Source organism: Platalea leucorodia (assembly GCF_965183815.1).
Source record: "Platalea leucorodia genome assembly, chromosome: 1".
Taxonomy (NCBI): domain Eukaryota; kingdom Metazoa; phylum Chordata; class Aves; order Pelecaniformes; family Threskiornithidae; genus Platalea; species Platalea leucorodia.
The window spans coordinates 48,133,868-48,153,286 of record NC_138823.1 but is presented as its reverse complement, the minus strand read 5'-3'; the positions used below and the strand labels follow the sequence as shown (position 1 = coordinate 48,153,286).

At 38.3% G+C, this 19,419-nt stretch overlaps 1 protein-coding gene across 1 annotated transcript in view; it reads left to right on the top strand.

The window, feature by feature from the left end:
- The window catches only part of MEP1B (meprin A subunit beta), a gene marked incomplete at its 3' end in the record, with an annotated part of 50,722 nt that overhangs the window by 6,530 nt on the left and 24,773 nt on the right, over positions 1–19,419 (top strand). Inside the window, exons 7-13 of the mRNA XM_082328965.1 lie at positions 1,342–1,398; positions 9,260–9,323; positions 10,601–10,694; positions 11,276–11,448; positions 17,783–17,833; positions 17,937–17,980; positions 19,006–19,078. Coding sequence (XP_082185091.1) covers positions 1,342–1,398; positions 9,260–9,323; positions 10,601–10,694; positions 11,276–11,448; positions 17,783–17,833; positions 17,937–17,980; positions 19,006–19,078 — 556 coding nt within the window. The remainder of the gene's footprint in view (positions 1–1,341; positions 1,399–9,259; positions 9,324–10,600; positions 10,695–11,275; positions 11,449–17,782; positions 17,834–17,936; positions 17,981–19,005; positions 19,079–19,419) is intronic.

The window sequence follows — 19,419 nt, the reverse complement described above, 5'->3', positions numbered from 1 at the left end:
CTGTGCAGAACTCAGAAGTAGGCCTGTCTGTTCTTAAACTTTCCATTATCAACATGAAGTGCTACCGGGAATAGGTGTTGTCAACAGTTAAGCTCTGGTCCAAACTAATGACTTAAGTCTTTAGCTTAGTGTTCTCAATCTGAACTATCTGTTCCTCCAGAACAGTTTATTACTGCTGCTTCTGCGGGAAATAAAATAGGTTCTACTCCATTTTATTGACATTTTTGACCTTTCATGGCAGAAATGGCTAAATCATAATTCTCAGGACTCAAAGTGCAGCTTGACTAGCTGGTGTTGCTGCTACAGCCTCTCTTCCAGTATGTTGTGAGAGAGGCTGCAATGTGAAAAAGATATGTGTCATTAAATCATCATTCTGGTTGCCTTCTTTCAGGCTCACTTTGAGTAAATGACCTCGGAGTAGATGCAGAACTACAAACACAGATGTAGTCAGTGAGTGGATTATAAGTCAAGCCAACCAGTTGAGTTCTGCATGTGGGATCAGAGAGCTGGAGAGTTTGTGCTGTAGTTTCTACAGAGTTTGACAGGCTTTGGGATGCACTGCTTGAGCTTTGTGTGGGATGAGCATAGTGTTTGAGACATAGGCAGCCTCACTGGTTAAAGATGGCAAAGATGATGCATATTGTTCTTTGTGTTGACTAATCTGCGATGAACGCATGAAGAGCTAAGAGATTGATACAGGGGACTGGGCTCTTCAACATGAGTGCATCTTGCATGTTTGAGGATGTAAAACTGATGATTGGAATTCTGATTTGGGTAGGCTGCCAGAATTGCACTAAAAATGTGTATTGCTCTGCCATATTAACAACTTGGAAGATAGCTCTTCAAAAGTAGCAGGGTTAACCAGGAAGATAGCTCTTCAAAAGTAGCAGGATTAACCACCCATCTTTTGTGGTATGTGTTTGCTTTCTCCTTTTAAGCAGTATATTCTCAAAATCTATGATTACTGTTGTCTGGGGATCACGTTTTGTTTTTATTAATGGAGAATGTTATGGCTGGTTGGAAGCCCTGTTATAAGAATTGTGGGGCACAGTCAGCTTTCCTGAGCTGGCTATTCTGTAATATAATTGAGCCAGGGAGAGAAGATGAACCCTTCTGCTTAATGAGCCTTGTCCCACTCATCTGATTCTTCTCCTGTCTCATGTATCTCTTGGTACTTGGTTAAATAAAAGATAGTGTGCAACATGAAGTACACATGAAGATGGAGAATCTACATCTAGGTGCCAATTCCTATGTAAAAATGTGCAAAGTGAATTATTAAACTAAGGACTATGGTGGATCTTGAGTATTTGTCCATTTTGATGATGTTTTCATTTTGTTTAGAATCTTCAGCTTGATGAAGAAGCCCAATACCAAAATGCAGTTCAAGAATCCTGTCATGTGAACTTTTAAAGTATAGTCCCCCCTTCATCTTACTGATTATCTGAGAGAAAAATTACATTAATTCTGTTGGTGATCTGAAGTGTGTATTAATAAAAATGATATTCAGTAACCACTTTTCAGGCTTAACTTTTCCACGCTCATAAAGACTTTTGATAAATGATTTTGCTGAAACTCAAACTTGACGTCTTCACTCAGATCTGTCCCTGTGGAATTGGGGACCTTTTTGGAACTTCTAACTGTTGTCTTGATTTTCTCTAACTTTTACCACTCTGTTAATTACATGGTTTCTTTTATTAATGTCAGATATTTTAATTCACCAAAACCAACTTTGAAAGTATCTTCAGAAAGACATGCAAAGATGCTCTGTTACACTGATGAATTTCTTTAAGTTCAGCTGTCATCTGCTAAGATATCTGAGATGATAATTTTTTTTTTTTCTCCAAAGTTTTATTTGATGTTGTGATTTGTTTTTTACTGTTACTATGTGAAGGAAAACAAAAACAACTTAAGAAATAAAAAATTTCATTTTTATAGCTCAACAATGCAGAGCAGGTTTTTTCTTACCTTTCATTGAGAAAGAATGATGCCATTGCCTAGGAATAATTACACCTATTTTTTTCCCCCTTTTGGAGCTTAACTGAAATAGGATGCTTGCTTATTAAAGTGATGGCTGAGGAGTTTTCCCTGTACTCCCAGCTACTAAGGAAGATGACATACTTTCTGAGCAATTCAAGATGACATGCAAAAGGGATACTTTTTTGGTATATGACTGTGACCAGTTAGTTTTTCATTTCGTTTGAGCTTTTTAAGAACCTCTGTTGTTAAATTTGGAATTCAAGTTTTGGTCTGTTCTGTCTTTCGTTTCCACGAAAAGAGGCTGTGTAACTAGAGAACGAATTGGCTTCAGACCTACCAACACTCAAAAATGAACTTGTTTATTTGGTAAGACTGTTTAAAACTTGGACATCTCCTGCATCCAAAGGCTTTGAAAAAACAGTAGAAAAGAAAAACTTGGTCTAAAATATTTACCAACATATTTTAAGAGTTCCTATTCTAGATTTCTACATTCCCAGCAAGACCATCTTTAAAGTCAGAGAAAATGGAGCAATAACACAATTTTGAATTTAAATAGAAAAGCCATTTGTAAAAGAACTTTAAGGTCTTTTATTTAATACTAATGAGGAGAAGGGGAAAGAAAGCTGCACAGCTTATATTTTGTAGGTTTAAATATATATGTGTATATATATATGTATACCTTTTAGGTATATATATGTATACCTTTTAGGACTGACTCTTCATCCTGTGTCGCCATAGCCCATTGTCAAGCTACTGTTTTTAATGGGTATTGTATATGTGGTGGTGAACATCCCCAGTAATTTTCCTAGTCTAGTTGGTGATTTATGTGTAATAATATCAGTTGTGCAGCCAAAGTACAATCTGCTTCTTGTGCCCTGGCTCCCATTTGCTCTTCAAATAGAGGTTTTGAATAAATACTGGGATATTTCATATTCCAAAACTGGTAAGGTTGAAATGCCTCATTCTGCTATGTAACGGGTTTCAGAACTGAATCTTAGTCCTAATATATTGAGTATTAGAACTAAAACACTATACATTGTAACTTGACATTTCTATCTTCTGGTTTTTAAGCGTAAAACATTACTGAAGACATAGCTGGCTAAAATACAGAGAAAGCTGGCTTTTTCAGAAATGTGTAACAGTTACATCCTTTTTATAACAACTTAACATGTCTTGCATTTTGTTACTGGCTTAATACGGTATTTGGGCAGCAGGCCACGCTTTGATCTTGTATTCCCAACTTCCCTGTTTGCCCCCAATACTGTTGTCTGCGTATTCTCACTCGTCTGTCAGCTCTAGTGCTTGTGTGACCACATACTGATTTGGAGTGGTTCACTGATCCAACTGAAAAGGTTGGTTGGATTTTCTACTTTCTCTTTTCCTCTGTAAAGCTGACTATGAAACAGTGCCCTTTGACAGAAAGGAATTTCAAGGTAGCCTGATGCTAAAGTTTTAGCTTTTTAAAATAAACACGCATACCATGGTGATTTTATTACTGCATACATTTCCTAAGGAATTTAATAGTTATGTGTAGGTTTAGTTAACTTTTTTAGATTCAATAAAATATTTATATGATCTGGCAATAAATGCCTACAGCCAATACAGATTCAGAATGCCTCATGGACACTGGAACTAGTTATTTCTATTACTTGAACATATCTTGAGAATTGCAAATGAAATTACATCTGTTTTAAAACTCTGGGAAACAAATTTTTCTACAGCAATAATTAGTTGTCACTTGATGCATGGTTGCTGAGCATTTTAGTCGTGTTTAAATGCTGAGAGACTTGAATACACATTTTAAAGCAACAAATGTGTACAAATGCAATGTAAAAACTTGCAAAATGTTTATCCTCTTTATTTGCATATGTTAAAATCTGTATTGGCAGGCGCTGTCTTGCTTAAGATTTTATACTTTTAATATGAAGAGATTGCATCCAATACATTCACTAGGTTAAGCGTTTAATGAAAATGAAACAATCTATTTAAATATGCTGCTGCTGGTCATGGCCTTTCTCACTGAAACTCAGACATACACAAAAAGCTGTGTATTTGCGATGGGTGATGCTTGTACTCAAAACATGCAATCTTTACTAGTAGATTGCTGTTTAACAGTGTTTTCATGTTCACATTGCATTGTGTATGGTTTCAATATGGTATGTTATGTTTGAATTGTACCTTCTATTTTTTTTTCCTATTAAAGTATTTTATTTTCTGTTTGTCTCTTTGTTGCATAATAAAGATGATCAGTCCCCTTGATGCTACTTCTTCCTTTCCAGATGCTTTCTAATCTTAAGTGCATGGTCAGTTGTATGCGTTCGTTCACACATTAAATGATTAGAATACCTGCATGCTACTGGAACCGATGAGTTGCAGCTCATGATCTTCTCATGAGCAGACAAGTTACCTTATATCACATCTTGAGATCTTCCCGTGAGCAGAAAAGATGATAGGTTGGACAAAAGTCATTCATGCTGCTTTTCTGCCTCCCATGTTCATATGTTGCTGTCCCATGTGATTTTAGTAGAGAAATACCCTCCTAAAAGGAGAGAGAAAGAGGTATGTAACACTTGGGGCCAATAGCAAAACCTTACTACTTAAAGGTAGATTTACTAAGAAGAGATCATGTTTTTCTGAGGAAAGAATTGTCAATGAGTTTGGGCTGGTTGCATTATTGGACCAGCAAGGTGGCATCTAGACGATTTATACGTCTGCCCTGTATTTCTGAGCTGAAAAACCCTGTGGTTATTTTTTGTGCTTTTACATTCTAAGGACATACAGATGATAATACAGTTATAAAATTGAGTTAATGTCTTATTTTGAATGTTAGAGATATAGCAAAAATACATGAATTTACTTTTTATTAGTTTATTGTTCTTTCCTCTCAGAATGTAGTTTTCTGAGCTCTAAATGGATTATTGTATCTCGTAAATCTGGTTATAAGCCCTTTGTTAGAGGTTGCATTTAATTTTCTTTTACTATAGCAATTCATATTTCATTATTTAGAGAGAATGCGGTCAATGTGCTTAATTCTCATTGGCATTATGTTGGTTATAGGACATGTGAGCTCTGCAGAACTCCTCTTTGTCCTGCTCCAGTCCTAAGCCAGGGCTTCATTCTCAGGGGGAGAGAGGGACTTTGTGCACCCAGGTCGTCTTCTGACGGGTAGTCAGGGCTAGAAGGTTTTCTGTATTTGGGAAGCATTCCTGTGTCCCTCTTTTTAGATGGGGCTTTTGAGTCCGGTGAGATTTGAACACGTGAGTGTCTGTGAGGACTCTGCTATAAAAAAGTACACCTAGTGTATTTTTTATATCTTTTGTTTTATGCTGACACAGACAGACTAATTCACAGATGCTCTTAAGAGATGTGAACTTTGCTATGTCTTGTTAACACTGTGCCGTTTGTGAAATGACTGCAGAACGTGGCAGCCGAGGTTGTTTTATTGCAGGCAAGCAGAGCTACAAGGATATCTGATGAAAGCATCTTCAGGGTTCTTTCAGAATTGGAGAAACCAGCAATGAAAGGACACAAACACTACATAGCCTGTTCTCAGTACAGTGTGCATTTAAACTTGCTCTAGCTATCAGGTTTCTGTTGTGTCCCGTTGCGGGTATGTTTGAAAGCACATAGGAGACAAAATTCAGGGCCTCTACTATGAGAAGGCTTTTCAATAATGTTAAAATTGCCATATCCCAGTGAATTGCCAGACTCTCACTAGGGTCAAAATGTGGACTTTTTTTTCCCCCTCATGAGTAAAGTAGGTCTGTACTGTTTCTTTCTCTCTTCAAACTGTAGGTCTGCTTTGGGAAGGACCAGTTTTCACCTCTTCATTTTCCAGCCCTAACCAGCCTTATTCTATCTGCAATATTTTCTTCCCCCTCCCCAGTCATATATCTCTGTTTTTGTGGACATGATCAGGAAAGAGCTAGGAAAGTAAAATTTTACGGTTATTCCCTCACCACCTCCCAAGCTGTTAGGAAATTGAAAAAAGGGAAAAAGTCATCACTGCCAAATGCATTCTGTGGAGAGCATCTAATTCCATTTTAAATCTTTGCCTTAAATCCTCTGTATACATTTAGGATGCATTCCTCAGCTCCATGAAGCTGCAGGTCGCTTCCCAGGGCTTAGTGGCAGAATATTGTTTTTATGAACTTGTTTAAGCTTATGAGGACCCTTAGTCACTGAGAAAAGCGTTCCTCTCTATTACTTTATAGTCTTTCTCTACTCTTGTGTTTCTGTCTCTCTTTTTTCCTCTGTGTGTATTTCCCTACAGCAATTCTCATAAGTTTACCCTGTCTGTTTCCCTCCCACTCCCCTTTCTGTCTTTTAAAGTAATCAGCAATTAAATAGCTAAGATTATATTACTTGGCTACTAAGTATTGTCTCATATTCTGTATGTTTTATAAGCTCCTTTGGCTGTGCCCTCAATATCTTGAGGCTGATGTGAGCCTTGGGGGTAAATAGAGTAACTAAGAAACTTTGCATTAATAATTTCCAGAGTTTGCCTGCCATGTTTACTTCCATGGCCGGAGGAGTTTATATTTCTCAGATTGTGTTTGCAGTTTGAAAGAATCTGAACATCTTACCAGTCAGATTTTTTTTTTTTTTTTTGAATGCTAGAAGCATTTACTTTGTTGTTTTCTTTGGGGGGAGGGATTTTTTTTTTTTATTGGAGAGACCAGGATGATGTTTAAAATGAAAACCATCTCAGGCAGACCTGCTCTTTAACAGTAATAGGCACTTGTTTTTTAGAAAGCCTTGCATTAGGTTCTCTGTTTCTGAGGGTAGGGACAGAAGACAGTAGGAAGATGGTGGCTTTTTTCTCCAGGGTGATGGTTGTGGCAGTAGTGTCACAGAAGGTGTGATTTATGTGCCACCTCAGTTATGAGACTGTTCAAACTTCAGTAGTTTCTCTTGTGAATTTTTCTTCTTTCATAATACAAACCACAAGAGGGCACTGAATATTTTGGGGTTGTCTCTAAATTAGTATTTAAGGATGCTAATTCACTAAATAGTTGTACTTTGAGACTCTTGGATATGGGATTTCTATCCAGATGTTTCATAAAACGTAATAAATCTTTTATATGTTTTAGGGGTTAAGAGACTGACTGGGGTCATTCTGATCTACAGAAAGAATATTTCTAACTTACTTTAAAACCTCAAACTTACAGATTTACTTGTGCGCTTTATCATCTGTGGCAAGTAAGCTGTGTTCCCCCAGGACTCCCCTCTGGGAAGAACTGAGTGCTCCCCAGCTCACGAGTGAACGTAAAATGTGACATGCTCACGCCGACTCCATGGACTGGCAAGGCCTTTCCTTCCCCAAGCGCGCTCTTCAGAGGTCATCCCTCAAAGCGCAGCGTTGTAGTGCACGGAGGAGTCACACGGGGGCATCTGAGGACTGTTGCATGCTGTGACGGCGGGCAGTGGGGTTACTGCTGATGTTTGACTTCTCGCTCTCTGAAACTGCCCGCTGGGCGACGGCCTCGCTCATTCCGTCTGCTGCGGTGAGGAGGTCCGCCAGGTGCCAAGTACAGGTACGCTTCGTTATCCCTTTGTATTGCTTAGGTCTTCTAAGTTGTCCTCTGGCAGCACACACAATAGTTTGGGGTTGCTACGGGCCTCTGGAATGAAGAGAGAAATTCCCCCAGCTAAGGGTCATGCTCTATCATCTGAGAGAGAACTAAGTATCCCTGGAGTATGCTTTTGTAGTGGCATGATACTTAGTGGCCAGCTACAGCCCCTTTAGTAGCTGCATATCAGTCACAGTTTGTTTCACCCTGTAATCTGGCTCATATTTACCATAAAATATGTTTGTGTAAAAACATGTCAGACATGATTCAGATTCCTGTGCAAGGGGGAGAGATGTAATCCTGTATGAGTAATTATTTATGGAAGATTGTTTTATCACACCAAATAAAAGATAATGGTTAAAGTACATGTCTGAAGTGGCAGTGGGCAATAAGGGATGCAGCGTTACACACCCAAACTTCTGCTGTTTGCTTTTTAACCTTGCTTTTTAATTTACCTGTAGCTAAGCAGTGGGAGGAAACTGAAGGTCTGCTTCATTTGAGGAAACGGCCTCAAGCTGCACCAGGGGAGGTTTAGGTTGGATATTAGGAAAAACTTCTTCAGCGAAAGGGTGGTCAAGCATTGGAACAGGCTGCCCAGGGCAGTGGTTGAGTCTCCATCCCTGGAGGTATTTAAAGAACGGAGAGATACGGTGCTCGAGGACATGGTATAGTGATGGACTTGGCAGTGATAGGTTAACGGTTGGACTCGATGATCTTAAGGGTCTTTTCCAACCTTGACGATTCTATGATTCTATGATTTTCTTGATGCCTCTTAATCAAAGCAAACATGGCTTGTTTGCTCCTCTGCCAGAGGAAGGAACACTTGTATTTGATATCTGTTGTAATTTTCACATTCTTACCTTATATTCTGTATGACTCCTGCTAGGTTTGTAAACACTGGAGTTTCCTAACTTGAAACACTTAGGTGTTCAACTTGAAACATTTTGGGTTTGACTGAGAGTCTCTTATCTTGCAGGTTTATCTGACAGCCGTTATCTTCATTGGTGGTTTTGCCTCATCAGCTGAGGATATACTATTGCAGTGTTATCTCCATTTGGGGGATTAACTGAAAAAGTGAAACTAATTTGTGCAAGATAATGCAGGAAGCTTGAGACAGCGCAAGGAACAATATGCTGAGCGTGACAGATCATTTGAATATCCTCCTACTCTTTAACATTTGGTCTATAAGCACTGCTAAGTGAGCTACATAATGCTCTACAAGCCAGCACTTTTCAAGATTATTGAATGAACTCATATCGCTTGCAGTTGACATTGAAACTCATGATCAGTCAGGTTCTACCCAAATGTCAACAAGCAACCATGAATCACAGTTGTTCACTGAGCAGTATACCGATTGCAGCATTATCAAAGCATCTGTGCTGAAATACAGAAGATCAACAGAACTATTCAAATAGGAAACTACCTACCAAAAGTGCTAGAAAATGTCTGTCTGTATAGAGCTATTTTAAATTGTTTTTATGGTTGTCTATAGTTAGCTGACATTGCACATTGAAATTAAGTTCCTTTGGCTTCTAAAAAGAGCATTCTTGCTCTCCTGTACTTCACTCATTTTTTTCCAGTCTCTCTGCCCCCATTACTGTCTCTTCCCGGATTATTATCCGCAGGTATAGCTTTATGAAGAAGAATAAAGCAGGTGTTGCTTCCCACCTGCATTGGGCAATGCCTGATGAACGTTCCTTGTTCTGCAGCAAGACGGGGATGAGCACTGCAGTATTATGATTACCTATGCTGCAGTAGTGCCCACCGGCACCGGTACTACTGGGCAGACGCAAAGAGATGGTGCCTGTCCAAGGGAATGCCCTGTCTGCTCTGTGGTGCTCCCCATCTGTCTGGTGCCAGCGAAGTGAACCCAGCAGGAGATCCAAGCGGTCACTGCAACAGATCTGCAGTGAGCTCCATATCAAGTTCTGATGTCTTTCCTTTTCATTGCTTCTACTAGCAGCATGGGAGCATGTGGGTCTATGGGGAAAGAAATGTAATTGACTGGCAAAAGCTCAGATTTTGCAGGTGTCTCTTATAGTTACTCAAGGCTTATTAGATAGCTTAGCACCCATAAAAGTTGTGAAACATGTTCAAGGCAAAGAATTGCAAGAAAGAAAAAAGCAATCAACCAGCTAAAGACCTGCTCCTTCTGCTTTGTGTTTAATGTTCTTACTTTTCCTCAAATACGGAGCTTGTAGTCAGGACACTGATGGACTCTACCTGCAGATCAAAATGGTAATGGAAATAACATCCTCGAATTCCACAGGTCCCTGACTGTATCAAGAAGGGACGTGCGTTACTTTTGGCTGTTACATGCCAAGTAACTGTAGAACAAGGACAAGATCTAAGACTGCCATTCTTTTTGTACATCTGAAAAGGCACATCATCTATTCAAATAAGTTGCACTATCCTTTATTAATTCAACTCCAGTAGTACTCAGTTATTTCTTAGGGTGAGCCTTGGTCTTAGAAGTATGATATGGCTATACTGCTTTTCATCTTCAAAGAAAAATGCAAGGAGTCATATAGCAAAACCCTTAAGGAAAATAAGGGCTAGGTATATTGCCTGAACATAGTAAGTCAGTGATAAAGCAAGATGTTTGCCGTTGTAGATAATGTGGTCACGAAAGTAGATAAGCTCTGTAGAAAAGATCTTCCATGATTCGATAGAAAAAAAACTTCCTTAAGACTGCCTATCTATTTATTACATTCTCCTCAACTTGTATTAAAAAATCCATTTAGCTACTTCATGGGTGACACTGAAATTTAGGCCAAGAACTTCTGCCTTAAAAGTCCTGACATTCTGTTGTTCATATATTGTTTAATTTTCTGTTGCGTCTTGGTTTATTACACCAGACGACTGGCTGAGGTGTCAAAACTCTGAGTTTAATTAATTAAAAAGCAGTATGAACTGGAGGAAAAACATGTATAGGGACTGTATTTTACAGTGCAGGGTTAGCATATAATTCTGATGCCTTCTCTGTTTGGTGTCACTGTATGCCAACTCCAACACCTTCTAGTGTTTTCTTTGGGTAACTCACTTTTTAGCCAGTCCTGAGAGCAGCGATGGTCATGACACAGAGGTTCATACAGCCATTCTTTGTGACAGGAAAATCATCCTCCTCTCTCCTACTGTGAAGAGGTTGGTGTGAGGTCGCAGTGCTCGTTGATGTGTCTTAGAAGTGGGGATGTGGGAACAGAGAGCAGATTGTCTTGATTTTTGGCATATAAAAGGGACCAAAGAAGTGGAAAAACAGGCTTTTAGGCTTTCTTCCAACATCAAGTAGTAAGACCAAAAAATGTGCTATTTCTTTTGAGTTCATCATATTCCACCATCTCAAGAAAACACTTGCAAAGTACTGTAATCAAACAATAATGGGTGCAGCTACACTAGTCTTTTAGTTTTGATCAGGAGTGTATTTTTTAAGCAAGTATCATCATCATTCCCACTTACCATGCTTTAGTTCACATCACAGAGCAGTTTTGGAGTGTCTAAATTGAATTCCTTTGGTTTGAAACTAAACCAGAATATGTTCTTTAGATCCCTGCCTAATGCAGTCCAGTTGTCACCACTGACATCCAGTCCTTGGGATCAAATCAGAGCCAGTCTGAAGTAAAGCCCTTTGAGACATGTACAGCATAGCTGGCAGGTTCCTAGCACCAAATGTCTCAATGTACAGATCTGTTTCAGTTGGTTTGAAGCGCTTGTTACTGTGGATGTAGCCAATCTAGCCTAGAGAGCCTCCAAAAGGAGAACTACCGTCATCTCCCAGCAGTTGAAGGTGACAGCATGCAGAATTCAAGGGCTGCTGAACTTGCAGAAGAAATCTTGACAAAAGAGCTTTTCAACCTTCCAGACATCACTGATTTGAGAACAATTGACACCATCGTTATTGGTGGGTTGAGGATGCCAACACTTACTGTTACTTTTGTTGAAAAAACTAACATTATAAGAACAACAATATCCACAACTGCTACTTCTTAATGGATCGGCAATGAAATAAGGATGGATCTGAGCAGCTAGAAATTGCTCAGGTGTCCTCATTACTTAGGATCAACCCGTTCTTTCTTATCAGCTCTGACACTTGAAGTAGTATGAGAAATGTTATTAATTTTGATATAATCATTTGGGACTCTGTATTTACAACACAAAAATCTAAATGTCTTTTTTAGTTTTTACGACATTCTAACCAGGTAGTTGGTCTGGGAAAGTGAAACGTTAGCCAAGTTTGATCATACAATTACCACAAGTGCCTTCAGTTTAAGCGTAAGAAGAAACTGGCAATTTCAGCGGTCTCTGGCAGCTGGTAAGTAAAAGAGATGACTGAAGTTGGAAGAAACTAAAACTCCAAAGAGTAACAGACAGTGGTGATAGTACAATGGTACTGACATTTAAAAAATGTTTTTGTATGGAATTTTTAAGTAGTCCAGAAGACGACCATTATATGATTTTCTGACAAATACATAATTTCACATTCATCAACAATAGAAATGGCATTGCTTTTTCTAAAAGCAAGATACTGAAATTATGTTGCTGACAGGTTTTTTTTAGGCACACTCATTTCCCATGTTCACCTTCTGTCAAAAACCCCCATATTTATTAATATATTAATGTCTTAGCTGCCAAGAGTCTTGCTAGCTTTCAGTTGTTCAAAAGGTTTTAGTGCCAGCTCTGTTCACTGAATTACAGGGTGGTTGAGGTGGGAAGGCACCTCAGAGATCCCCTAGTCCAATCCCCCTGCTTGCAGCAGGGTTACCTGCGGCAGGTTGCTCAGGGCTCTATCTGGTTGGGTTTTGACTGTGTCCAAGGATGGAGACTCCACAACTTCTCTGGGCAATTTGTTCTAGTGCTTAAAAACTCTTAGAATAAAAAAAGTTTTCTTATGTTTAAATGGAATTTCCTGTATTTCAGTGTGTCCGTTTCCTCTACATTTCCATTTTCTTGTGTCCATTTCATCCTGTATGTCAATTTGTGTCCAATACTTTTTCTCACAGCAATGCTTAAAAATCGTCAAAGTATATGTTAGTTTTCGTAATATAGTAATGATGGACTTTGCCTACTGGACAAGAAAAAGGCAGGTAAGTGAATTGTTGGTGAAAGGACAAAGGTTTTGCTTTATGATATTTACTTCCTTAAATACCAAGTTGGTCTGAAATTCTGCCCATGCAACTGCTGACTGGATAACAACATGGACTGGTTTTCTTGGCCTGTGCTCCTAACTTGGCTTCTTCTTCAGGTGGTCTGGAGTCAGGTAAGAAAACAAAGAATGAATATTCTTTATATGATCAAGTAACCAATGCAGCTTAAGATGAGTTTGAGAGGAAAAGACTTAAATACGTTGCTTTTGCAAAATAAGAATTCTATTGTCATCTGCATGGAAGAGAGAGAAATATTTCTGTTTCCTCGGGGTCTTAGTGCTGCTATTTTTAATAGGTCTGGCTATACATGGGAAGAGCTTATCTTGCATTCCCCATCTAAGCAAAATGTCCACTAGTATTTGAAGTAATGTTACCAGAATAGCAAGTCTGGTGTTAGAATCAAGATAAGTATTAAAATTTATTTTGCTACTCCATATTTGAATGGAAATATGATTTTTTTTTGCTGTAACACAATATATTTGATATTGAAATTGATGCCTTTTTAGCCACTGGGTACACTTGTAAATGCCTGTTTTCTGTTCCTCCAATCCAGCTGAACTATTTAATGCCAAAAAAGTAACAGTTGAGATTTTGTATTTCCTGTCTTTTGTAGTGAAATGTGGCATTTTGCTCATCTTGTGATAATTTAATGCAGAGGCCAGGAATTTTGGTGATACACAAGATAATTAGTTTGGAGAACAAAAACCAGTAGGTTGTTGAAAGTTCATTTCGGCTGTTCATAGCTTCAGGGTAATCTACAGAGCAAGGTATTACTTACTGTGACATTACTTTAGTGGAATAACATTATCTGTTTTACGTTATGCAACTTAACTGTCTGAATCTAGCTCTAACACCTCACTGTGGCGTTCGTATCTTCTTCCTCTCCATCAACGCACGCTCATATATCTCCCTAAGTCAAGAGCTCAGCCTCATGTCCCCAACTTTCCCATAGGCCTCCTGTATCCCCCACTACCCCAGCCTCACAATTCCCTTGTATTTCCACTGCCCATCATGACTACCTGTTCCTTTATTCCCAACCTTTTAGAAACTCAAGTCTCAACCTTGTTTAGATTCCTCTACAGGTTTTGGTAATGCAGACTGCTACTGACATCTACAAGCTATTACACATTGAACTGACTTGTTAACAGCCAGCTTCTGTGTGAGAGAGGGGCTTCTGATTACCAGGGCTAATTCTTTCATTTCCATGTGCCTTATGGCCAGGAACAGCTTCTTCTGTATTTCTGGATGCCAATACTAAAAGTTATATAGTCTGGAGAAAACACTGATAAATTAGGGCGTCTCATCTAAACTCATTGACTATACTGGGTCTGAAGTTCATGGTGAGACAGGGAAATTTTCATTGGGTGATTTATCACATCCTTGAATAGATGTCCAAGCTAGGTGAGGTGGATCATCATCTGGAGATGCCATCACAGTGCCATACCTATTTTAGTGACAGATGAGTTATGTATGCAATTATTCATTTGTTTTTCCACTGATTACTGAGTGAGTCTACTTGCCTAGTTTTTATGTGACTAAAAAAGGTGAGAAGTTTCCCACCCATTCAATATGCACTTGAACTATATGCCAGTTAAATGTGTTCACAAGCCATGGTTTGACCAACGTTTAATGTAACTTAATTCACATAAACCACGTTGTTTGCCACAGTTAGGGACTAATATTATAAACATTCAGAATTTTTTATGTGTGTCGATTTAAAAGTAGCATTGGTTAGACTAAATTAGATTCCTCTTTGGTACGCCGCAGGTAATATAACCTTCCTCTGCACGTGACTGTGAACTGCCAATCTGTTCTTTATTTTCAAAAATTTCAGAGACTAGAAATGCATGATATAGGTCTTAGTTGTCAGGGTGGTATTGAGGTGGAAGCCATTGCTACTCAGATGAATAACACTTGTGCGCAAAGATACTCCTTTTGAAACTGAGTATTTTACTGTTGAGATTCACAGGACTAAAGACCTAGTTCTGTTGAGAAGGACGTGGAAAAGAGTGATGAAAGGGCTTCCTTCAGCATAAAACATTCAGTGCCAATTTTCAGACACTAAGGACCAGCCTGGATTTCAGTCAATTGCTGAATTTCATATTCTTCAGTCATGAATTCACATTTTGGTTTATGCACCAAAAGTACTGGTGGACTCAGCTACATTGATTTCAGTTTGTTAGCTTTTGCTGCTGATAGAGGAGCTTTTCCATGAGCTAGCCAGTTTTCATCTTTAGCACAGTTATGCTTTCTGACTAGTCGATATGGGTATATTGTAGTTTATAATTATTGAAACTGTAGAAACATTTTACTCTCCATTAATGGTTATAAGAGGATTCAAAATATACAGGTATGATTCTTCTCCTCCATCAACAATCTTTAACAGAAAAGACAATAATGTGATTTTAATTTTTGAATATTGCAAGCTTTACTTGTTATTTTTTTCTTCCATGTTAGGTAGAAATCTGTGAGAGTGGGAGTTTAAAAGCAAATGAAGTCTTCAAAATGTGTGTTATGCACTTTGGCCTTGTACTTTCAGCTTGTTTTACAGGCTGCACTTTCATTTCAAAACTTGAATACATGGACTGGATACTGTCTTATGCATATCCAGTGATAATGAAATGTAATGAGAGGATATATGTGCAATAAAACATCAGAATGTAAGATGAGTCTATTGACATTGCAGATTTATGGATGATTTGTTTGAAAAAGGTATTTTGGTTTGTTAAACTGTATCTGTATGCAGTTACATGCTTATTCTTTTTTCTGAAGTCCCCATCCTTATTTCTCATGTATCAATGTAAACCTGAATAATACCAGTTAACTCAGTGAAATGTGAGATCAAAATCAATCCTTCAGCATTTGCATCTGCCCAAGTCTGGAAACAGTTTTTCAATGGACTCGGTCACATTTCCACAATGACACTGGATTTTTAAGAGTTGGGTATCTTAAAATCTACCAAATTTTGAAACAACCTAGAACTGTGAAGTACTGAAACAAGGCTGTTTCAAGAGAAATCGGGTCAGGAAACAGATTCTACTCAATGGTTTTTGTAACTGACACTTCAAGGTCAAAAGCCTGCCTTTAGACTGGGCAGGGACATATGTGCGCAGTAGTTTTCATTAAGGAAATTAAGAAGCAGCAGCAGAAGTTGATTATAAACTTTGCCTGGTTATACAACGTTTAGATATTCAGCATTTGATTATGCCAGGTCATACCAATTAGGCATTATCTCTCTTCAACCTATAAATTATAGCCTCTACGTGGTTTTCCCCACTTAGGCAATCAGAATAAATGATGAAAATCTGACAAAAACTGTGGGGCAACAGTTTGAATTAATTTTAGTTCAGGTGAATCAAAATGTTAAAATGAGATTTCAGGCTTTTGTATTTACAATATTTTTTTCTGCCATTTGCTGAAGTTTTCACAAGACAGTCATTTCAGATTGAAGATGAATCTTTCATTAAAAAGCTAAAATAGGACATTCTGACAATTTCAAAACTTTCTTTCTGAACCTTTTCCAAATAAAGAAATTTCATTGGAGTTATTTTTTTCCTGCATTTGGTTAAAGTTTTTATACGAATCACATCAGTTTTAGGGCCCACAGTTATGTTTGTCCTCAAAATTGTTCCCATCATTATGTGCTGAAAGTCAGGTCTAGAAGAACATGTGCATTTGAATCTCTCTTGAATGTTCAGGCCATACTATTTTCTTATCCATCATGCAGGTGGTAGAAATTACCAAAATTAATATTCTTGTAGACTGCATGGACTTGATTTTTGCCATTTTTCAACATTCTGATTTTGTACTGTTCATTGCTTCTAATAGAGGTTGCAGATGCTTATCATACTGGAAAAATAAGTCATACATGCAAAACTGCATGTACAAAAGAGAACAAATTATTAATATGGAGAAAGAAAAGCAGTCAGGAGGGGAACTATAATAAAAATAAAAGTAAAAATCTCACCCTGCTTTGCAGAATTGCTGTTATATCTCACCATTTCCTATATATGTAAACTATATTGTCAGAGCTTAGAATTTAAGGGTGTTTTTTACCTTCAGTTGGTGAACTCCTTGTCAAACATACAAGTACAAGGCTCCTGATGAGAAACAGAAAAACCCACTCACCATCAATTTGTTAGAAAGGCTGTTCATGATTTTACTCACTGCATGAGAAATAGTTGCATAGTATTATGTCAAGTATGTTCAAACCAGTCCAAAATGAAGTGTCTAGTCCAATAAAAGAACACAGATTATATTCTATGGGCATGTTACGGCAAGGAAATGTGTGCTATGTATATTTTTTTGGTCTTGCTCCAACATGGAACTTGGATTTTGCACATTGCAGAAACAGCCTGTTAGTTGGTATTGCTGAGGTAAACCGAGCCCAGCTAAGGCACTGAACTGGAGCTGAGGTGACCTAGACTCTATGTCTTGTCCTTCAAAGACTTGAGGCGTGATGCTGGACCACTCATTCCCCCCCATCTTCAGCTTTACAAGGGAAGGTTAAGCATAGCTCCCAGAGCACCTGACTTGTAGCAATACTTGATTTCATAGAAATAATTGGCTCTTCTCATTTGTGAAAGGCCATTCAGCACTGCCTGAGTGGTGAGAGAAAAACGGTTGTGAAAACTTTACAGAAGCAGTACTGGATGACTTATTTGTTGGGCAACCTGAAGTAGGGAGGACACAAAGCCAACACATAAGCAAATAAACATTTCCAGTCAAATGAGAAATCAGTGGGTCCAGTCAATCCAATACAAAGCCACGCACTAAGTGCTGTCAGTTGAGCTTAAATCGCATCTCTAATACTGTTGAGAGAGTAACGCGAGCTGCATTTCATTATGTGCCTTTCTAATAATATCTTTTTTTCTTCCCCCTCCCCAGCCTGCTCTGGAGACAACTGGTGAGTTCTGTTTAGAGATCTATTTGTATGCATGGGAGGCAGTCAACAAAAACAGCTGCTCATAAACATCACTAGGACAGACACAGATTTATAATTACTGTTATTGTTATTGCATTAATTTTCACACTTCATAAAGATAACAGCAAGAGCTAATGTCCTACCTCACTTGTCTTTTTATTTTTCAGAAATAGATGTAGATGGAGGAATTGATCAAGACATCTTTGACATCAATGAAGGTTTTTTAAAATTCAGTTTCTCTTTTAATTTTTTTTGGTGATTTTCATTATGGTAGCCACAGATCAATACAATAACTGAATGTTAATCTCTTCTTCCCTTTAGCTTTAGGACTAGACCTTTTTGAGGGAGACATCAAACTTGACGGGGTGAGTTCAAACATAAAATATAAAACCAGAAATATGTCATTGACTTATGTAATGTAAAGTATCGCTGACATGGAAATGATTGATGCATCCTGTTCCTACTAACAATAAATGCTGTTTATGTAACAATAAACTGAAAAAGTTTGGGGATGGATTTCTACAATATGTCATAGAAAATGAAGGAGTCGGGAACATTTGCAGAAACATTATCCAGAATAAGGTCGGTTTAGCCATTAGATCAATATTATTAGCTTCTTATTTCCTATACTGTGTTTTTTATATTTGAACTTTTAAGAGATTCAGCAGCACTGATGATCATCCAGACAGGTTTATATAAAAGATTCGTCATTTATCTGCACAATATTCATTATAAGCCAACTAAATTTAGAGACCAGTGCTGCAAAACCTTCATCATATAAGTAGATTCACTACAACCAATGGAAAACTAGGTCTGTAATACCACATTTTAAATCTCTCCAGTATCCCTGCCTGATCCATCAAAAAAAATACTTACATAGCAAGTTACATCCTAAAGAGACCTAGTAGAAACCCCAAAAGTGTTTTATACCCCTGAAAGTCAACGGTGCTTTACTGTCCCTTTTGGTGACCTGTTTTGGCCTGAGCTTATCAGTAGAAGCAAGGAGAGCACTTGCTAAGGGCACAGGAGCAAACCCTCTCATTACGAAAAATTACAGAATTATTAATCTCTGTACAGTTTTCAGGACTTCTTTAGATCTTAATGCTTCCCACAGGAGCTGAAGCTCTCCTCACACATGCATCAAAATCTCAGGTAATTTGTATGGAGAAAATGCTGCAGAAGTTGGAGACACTGGTAGAAGGGAGTGAAGGGATTTCAAACCCAAACCTTAGACTTCTGAGTGATCTTCCAAAGTTTTTGAGGTCTTTGATTTCCTATAGGTCTTATATGAACTTGTAGGAGATGTGCTTTGCTTTAGCACTATTGTAGTCCCTGATCCTAAATCACTTTTTACTGAGGACTGCATACTTATTTTCTTTCTCAGATGCAGGAACGAAACTCCATCATTGGTGATAACTATCGGTGGCCCCAAGTTATTCCCTACGTTCTTGAAGATAGCCTGGGTACAGTATATGCCCTTGAGAATGTCTGTATGTCATGTTGATTGAAATGTTAAATACAGATTGGTAAAGATACTGTGGCATCCTTTCCTCTTGTAAGTCTCGAGCAGGCCATTTCCCGCAGCAGGATTGGGCCTGGGTATGCACAAGCAGGGTATATCATCTTGGTGTTGGTGCTGAGTCTCAGCAGGCTGATTTGGTTTTAAAAGCATATGTCTGAGACATGAAACTAAGCAGAAGAAAAAAAGGATCTTCAGATCCTTTTAAAGCAGAAAAGCTTACCTGGCCATTTACATCATCTACAGCACCGATGGCAAATTGGCATTCTGGCAGGCAATGCAGTT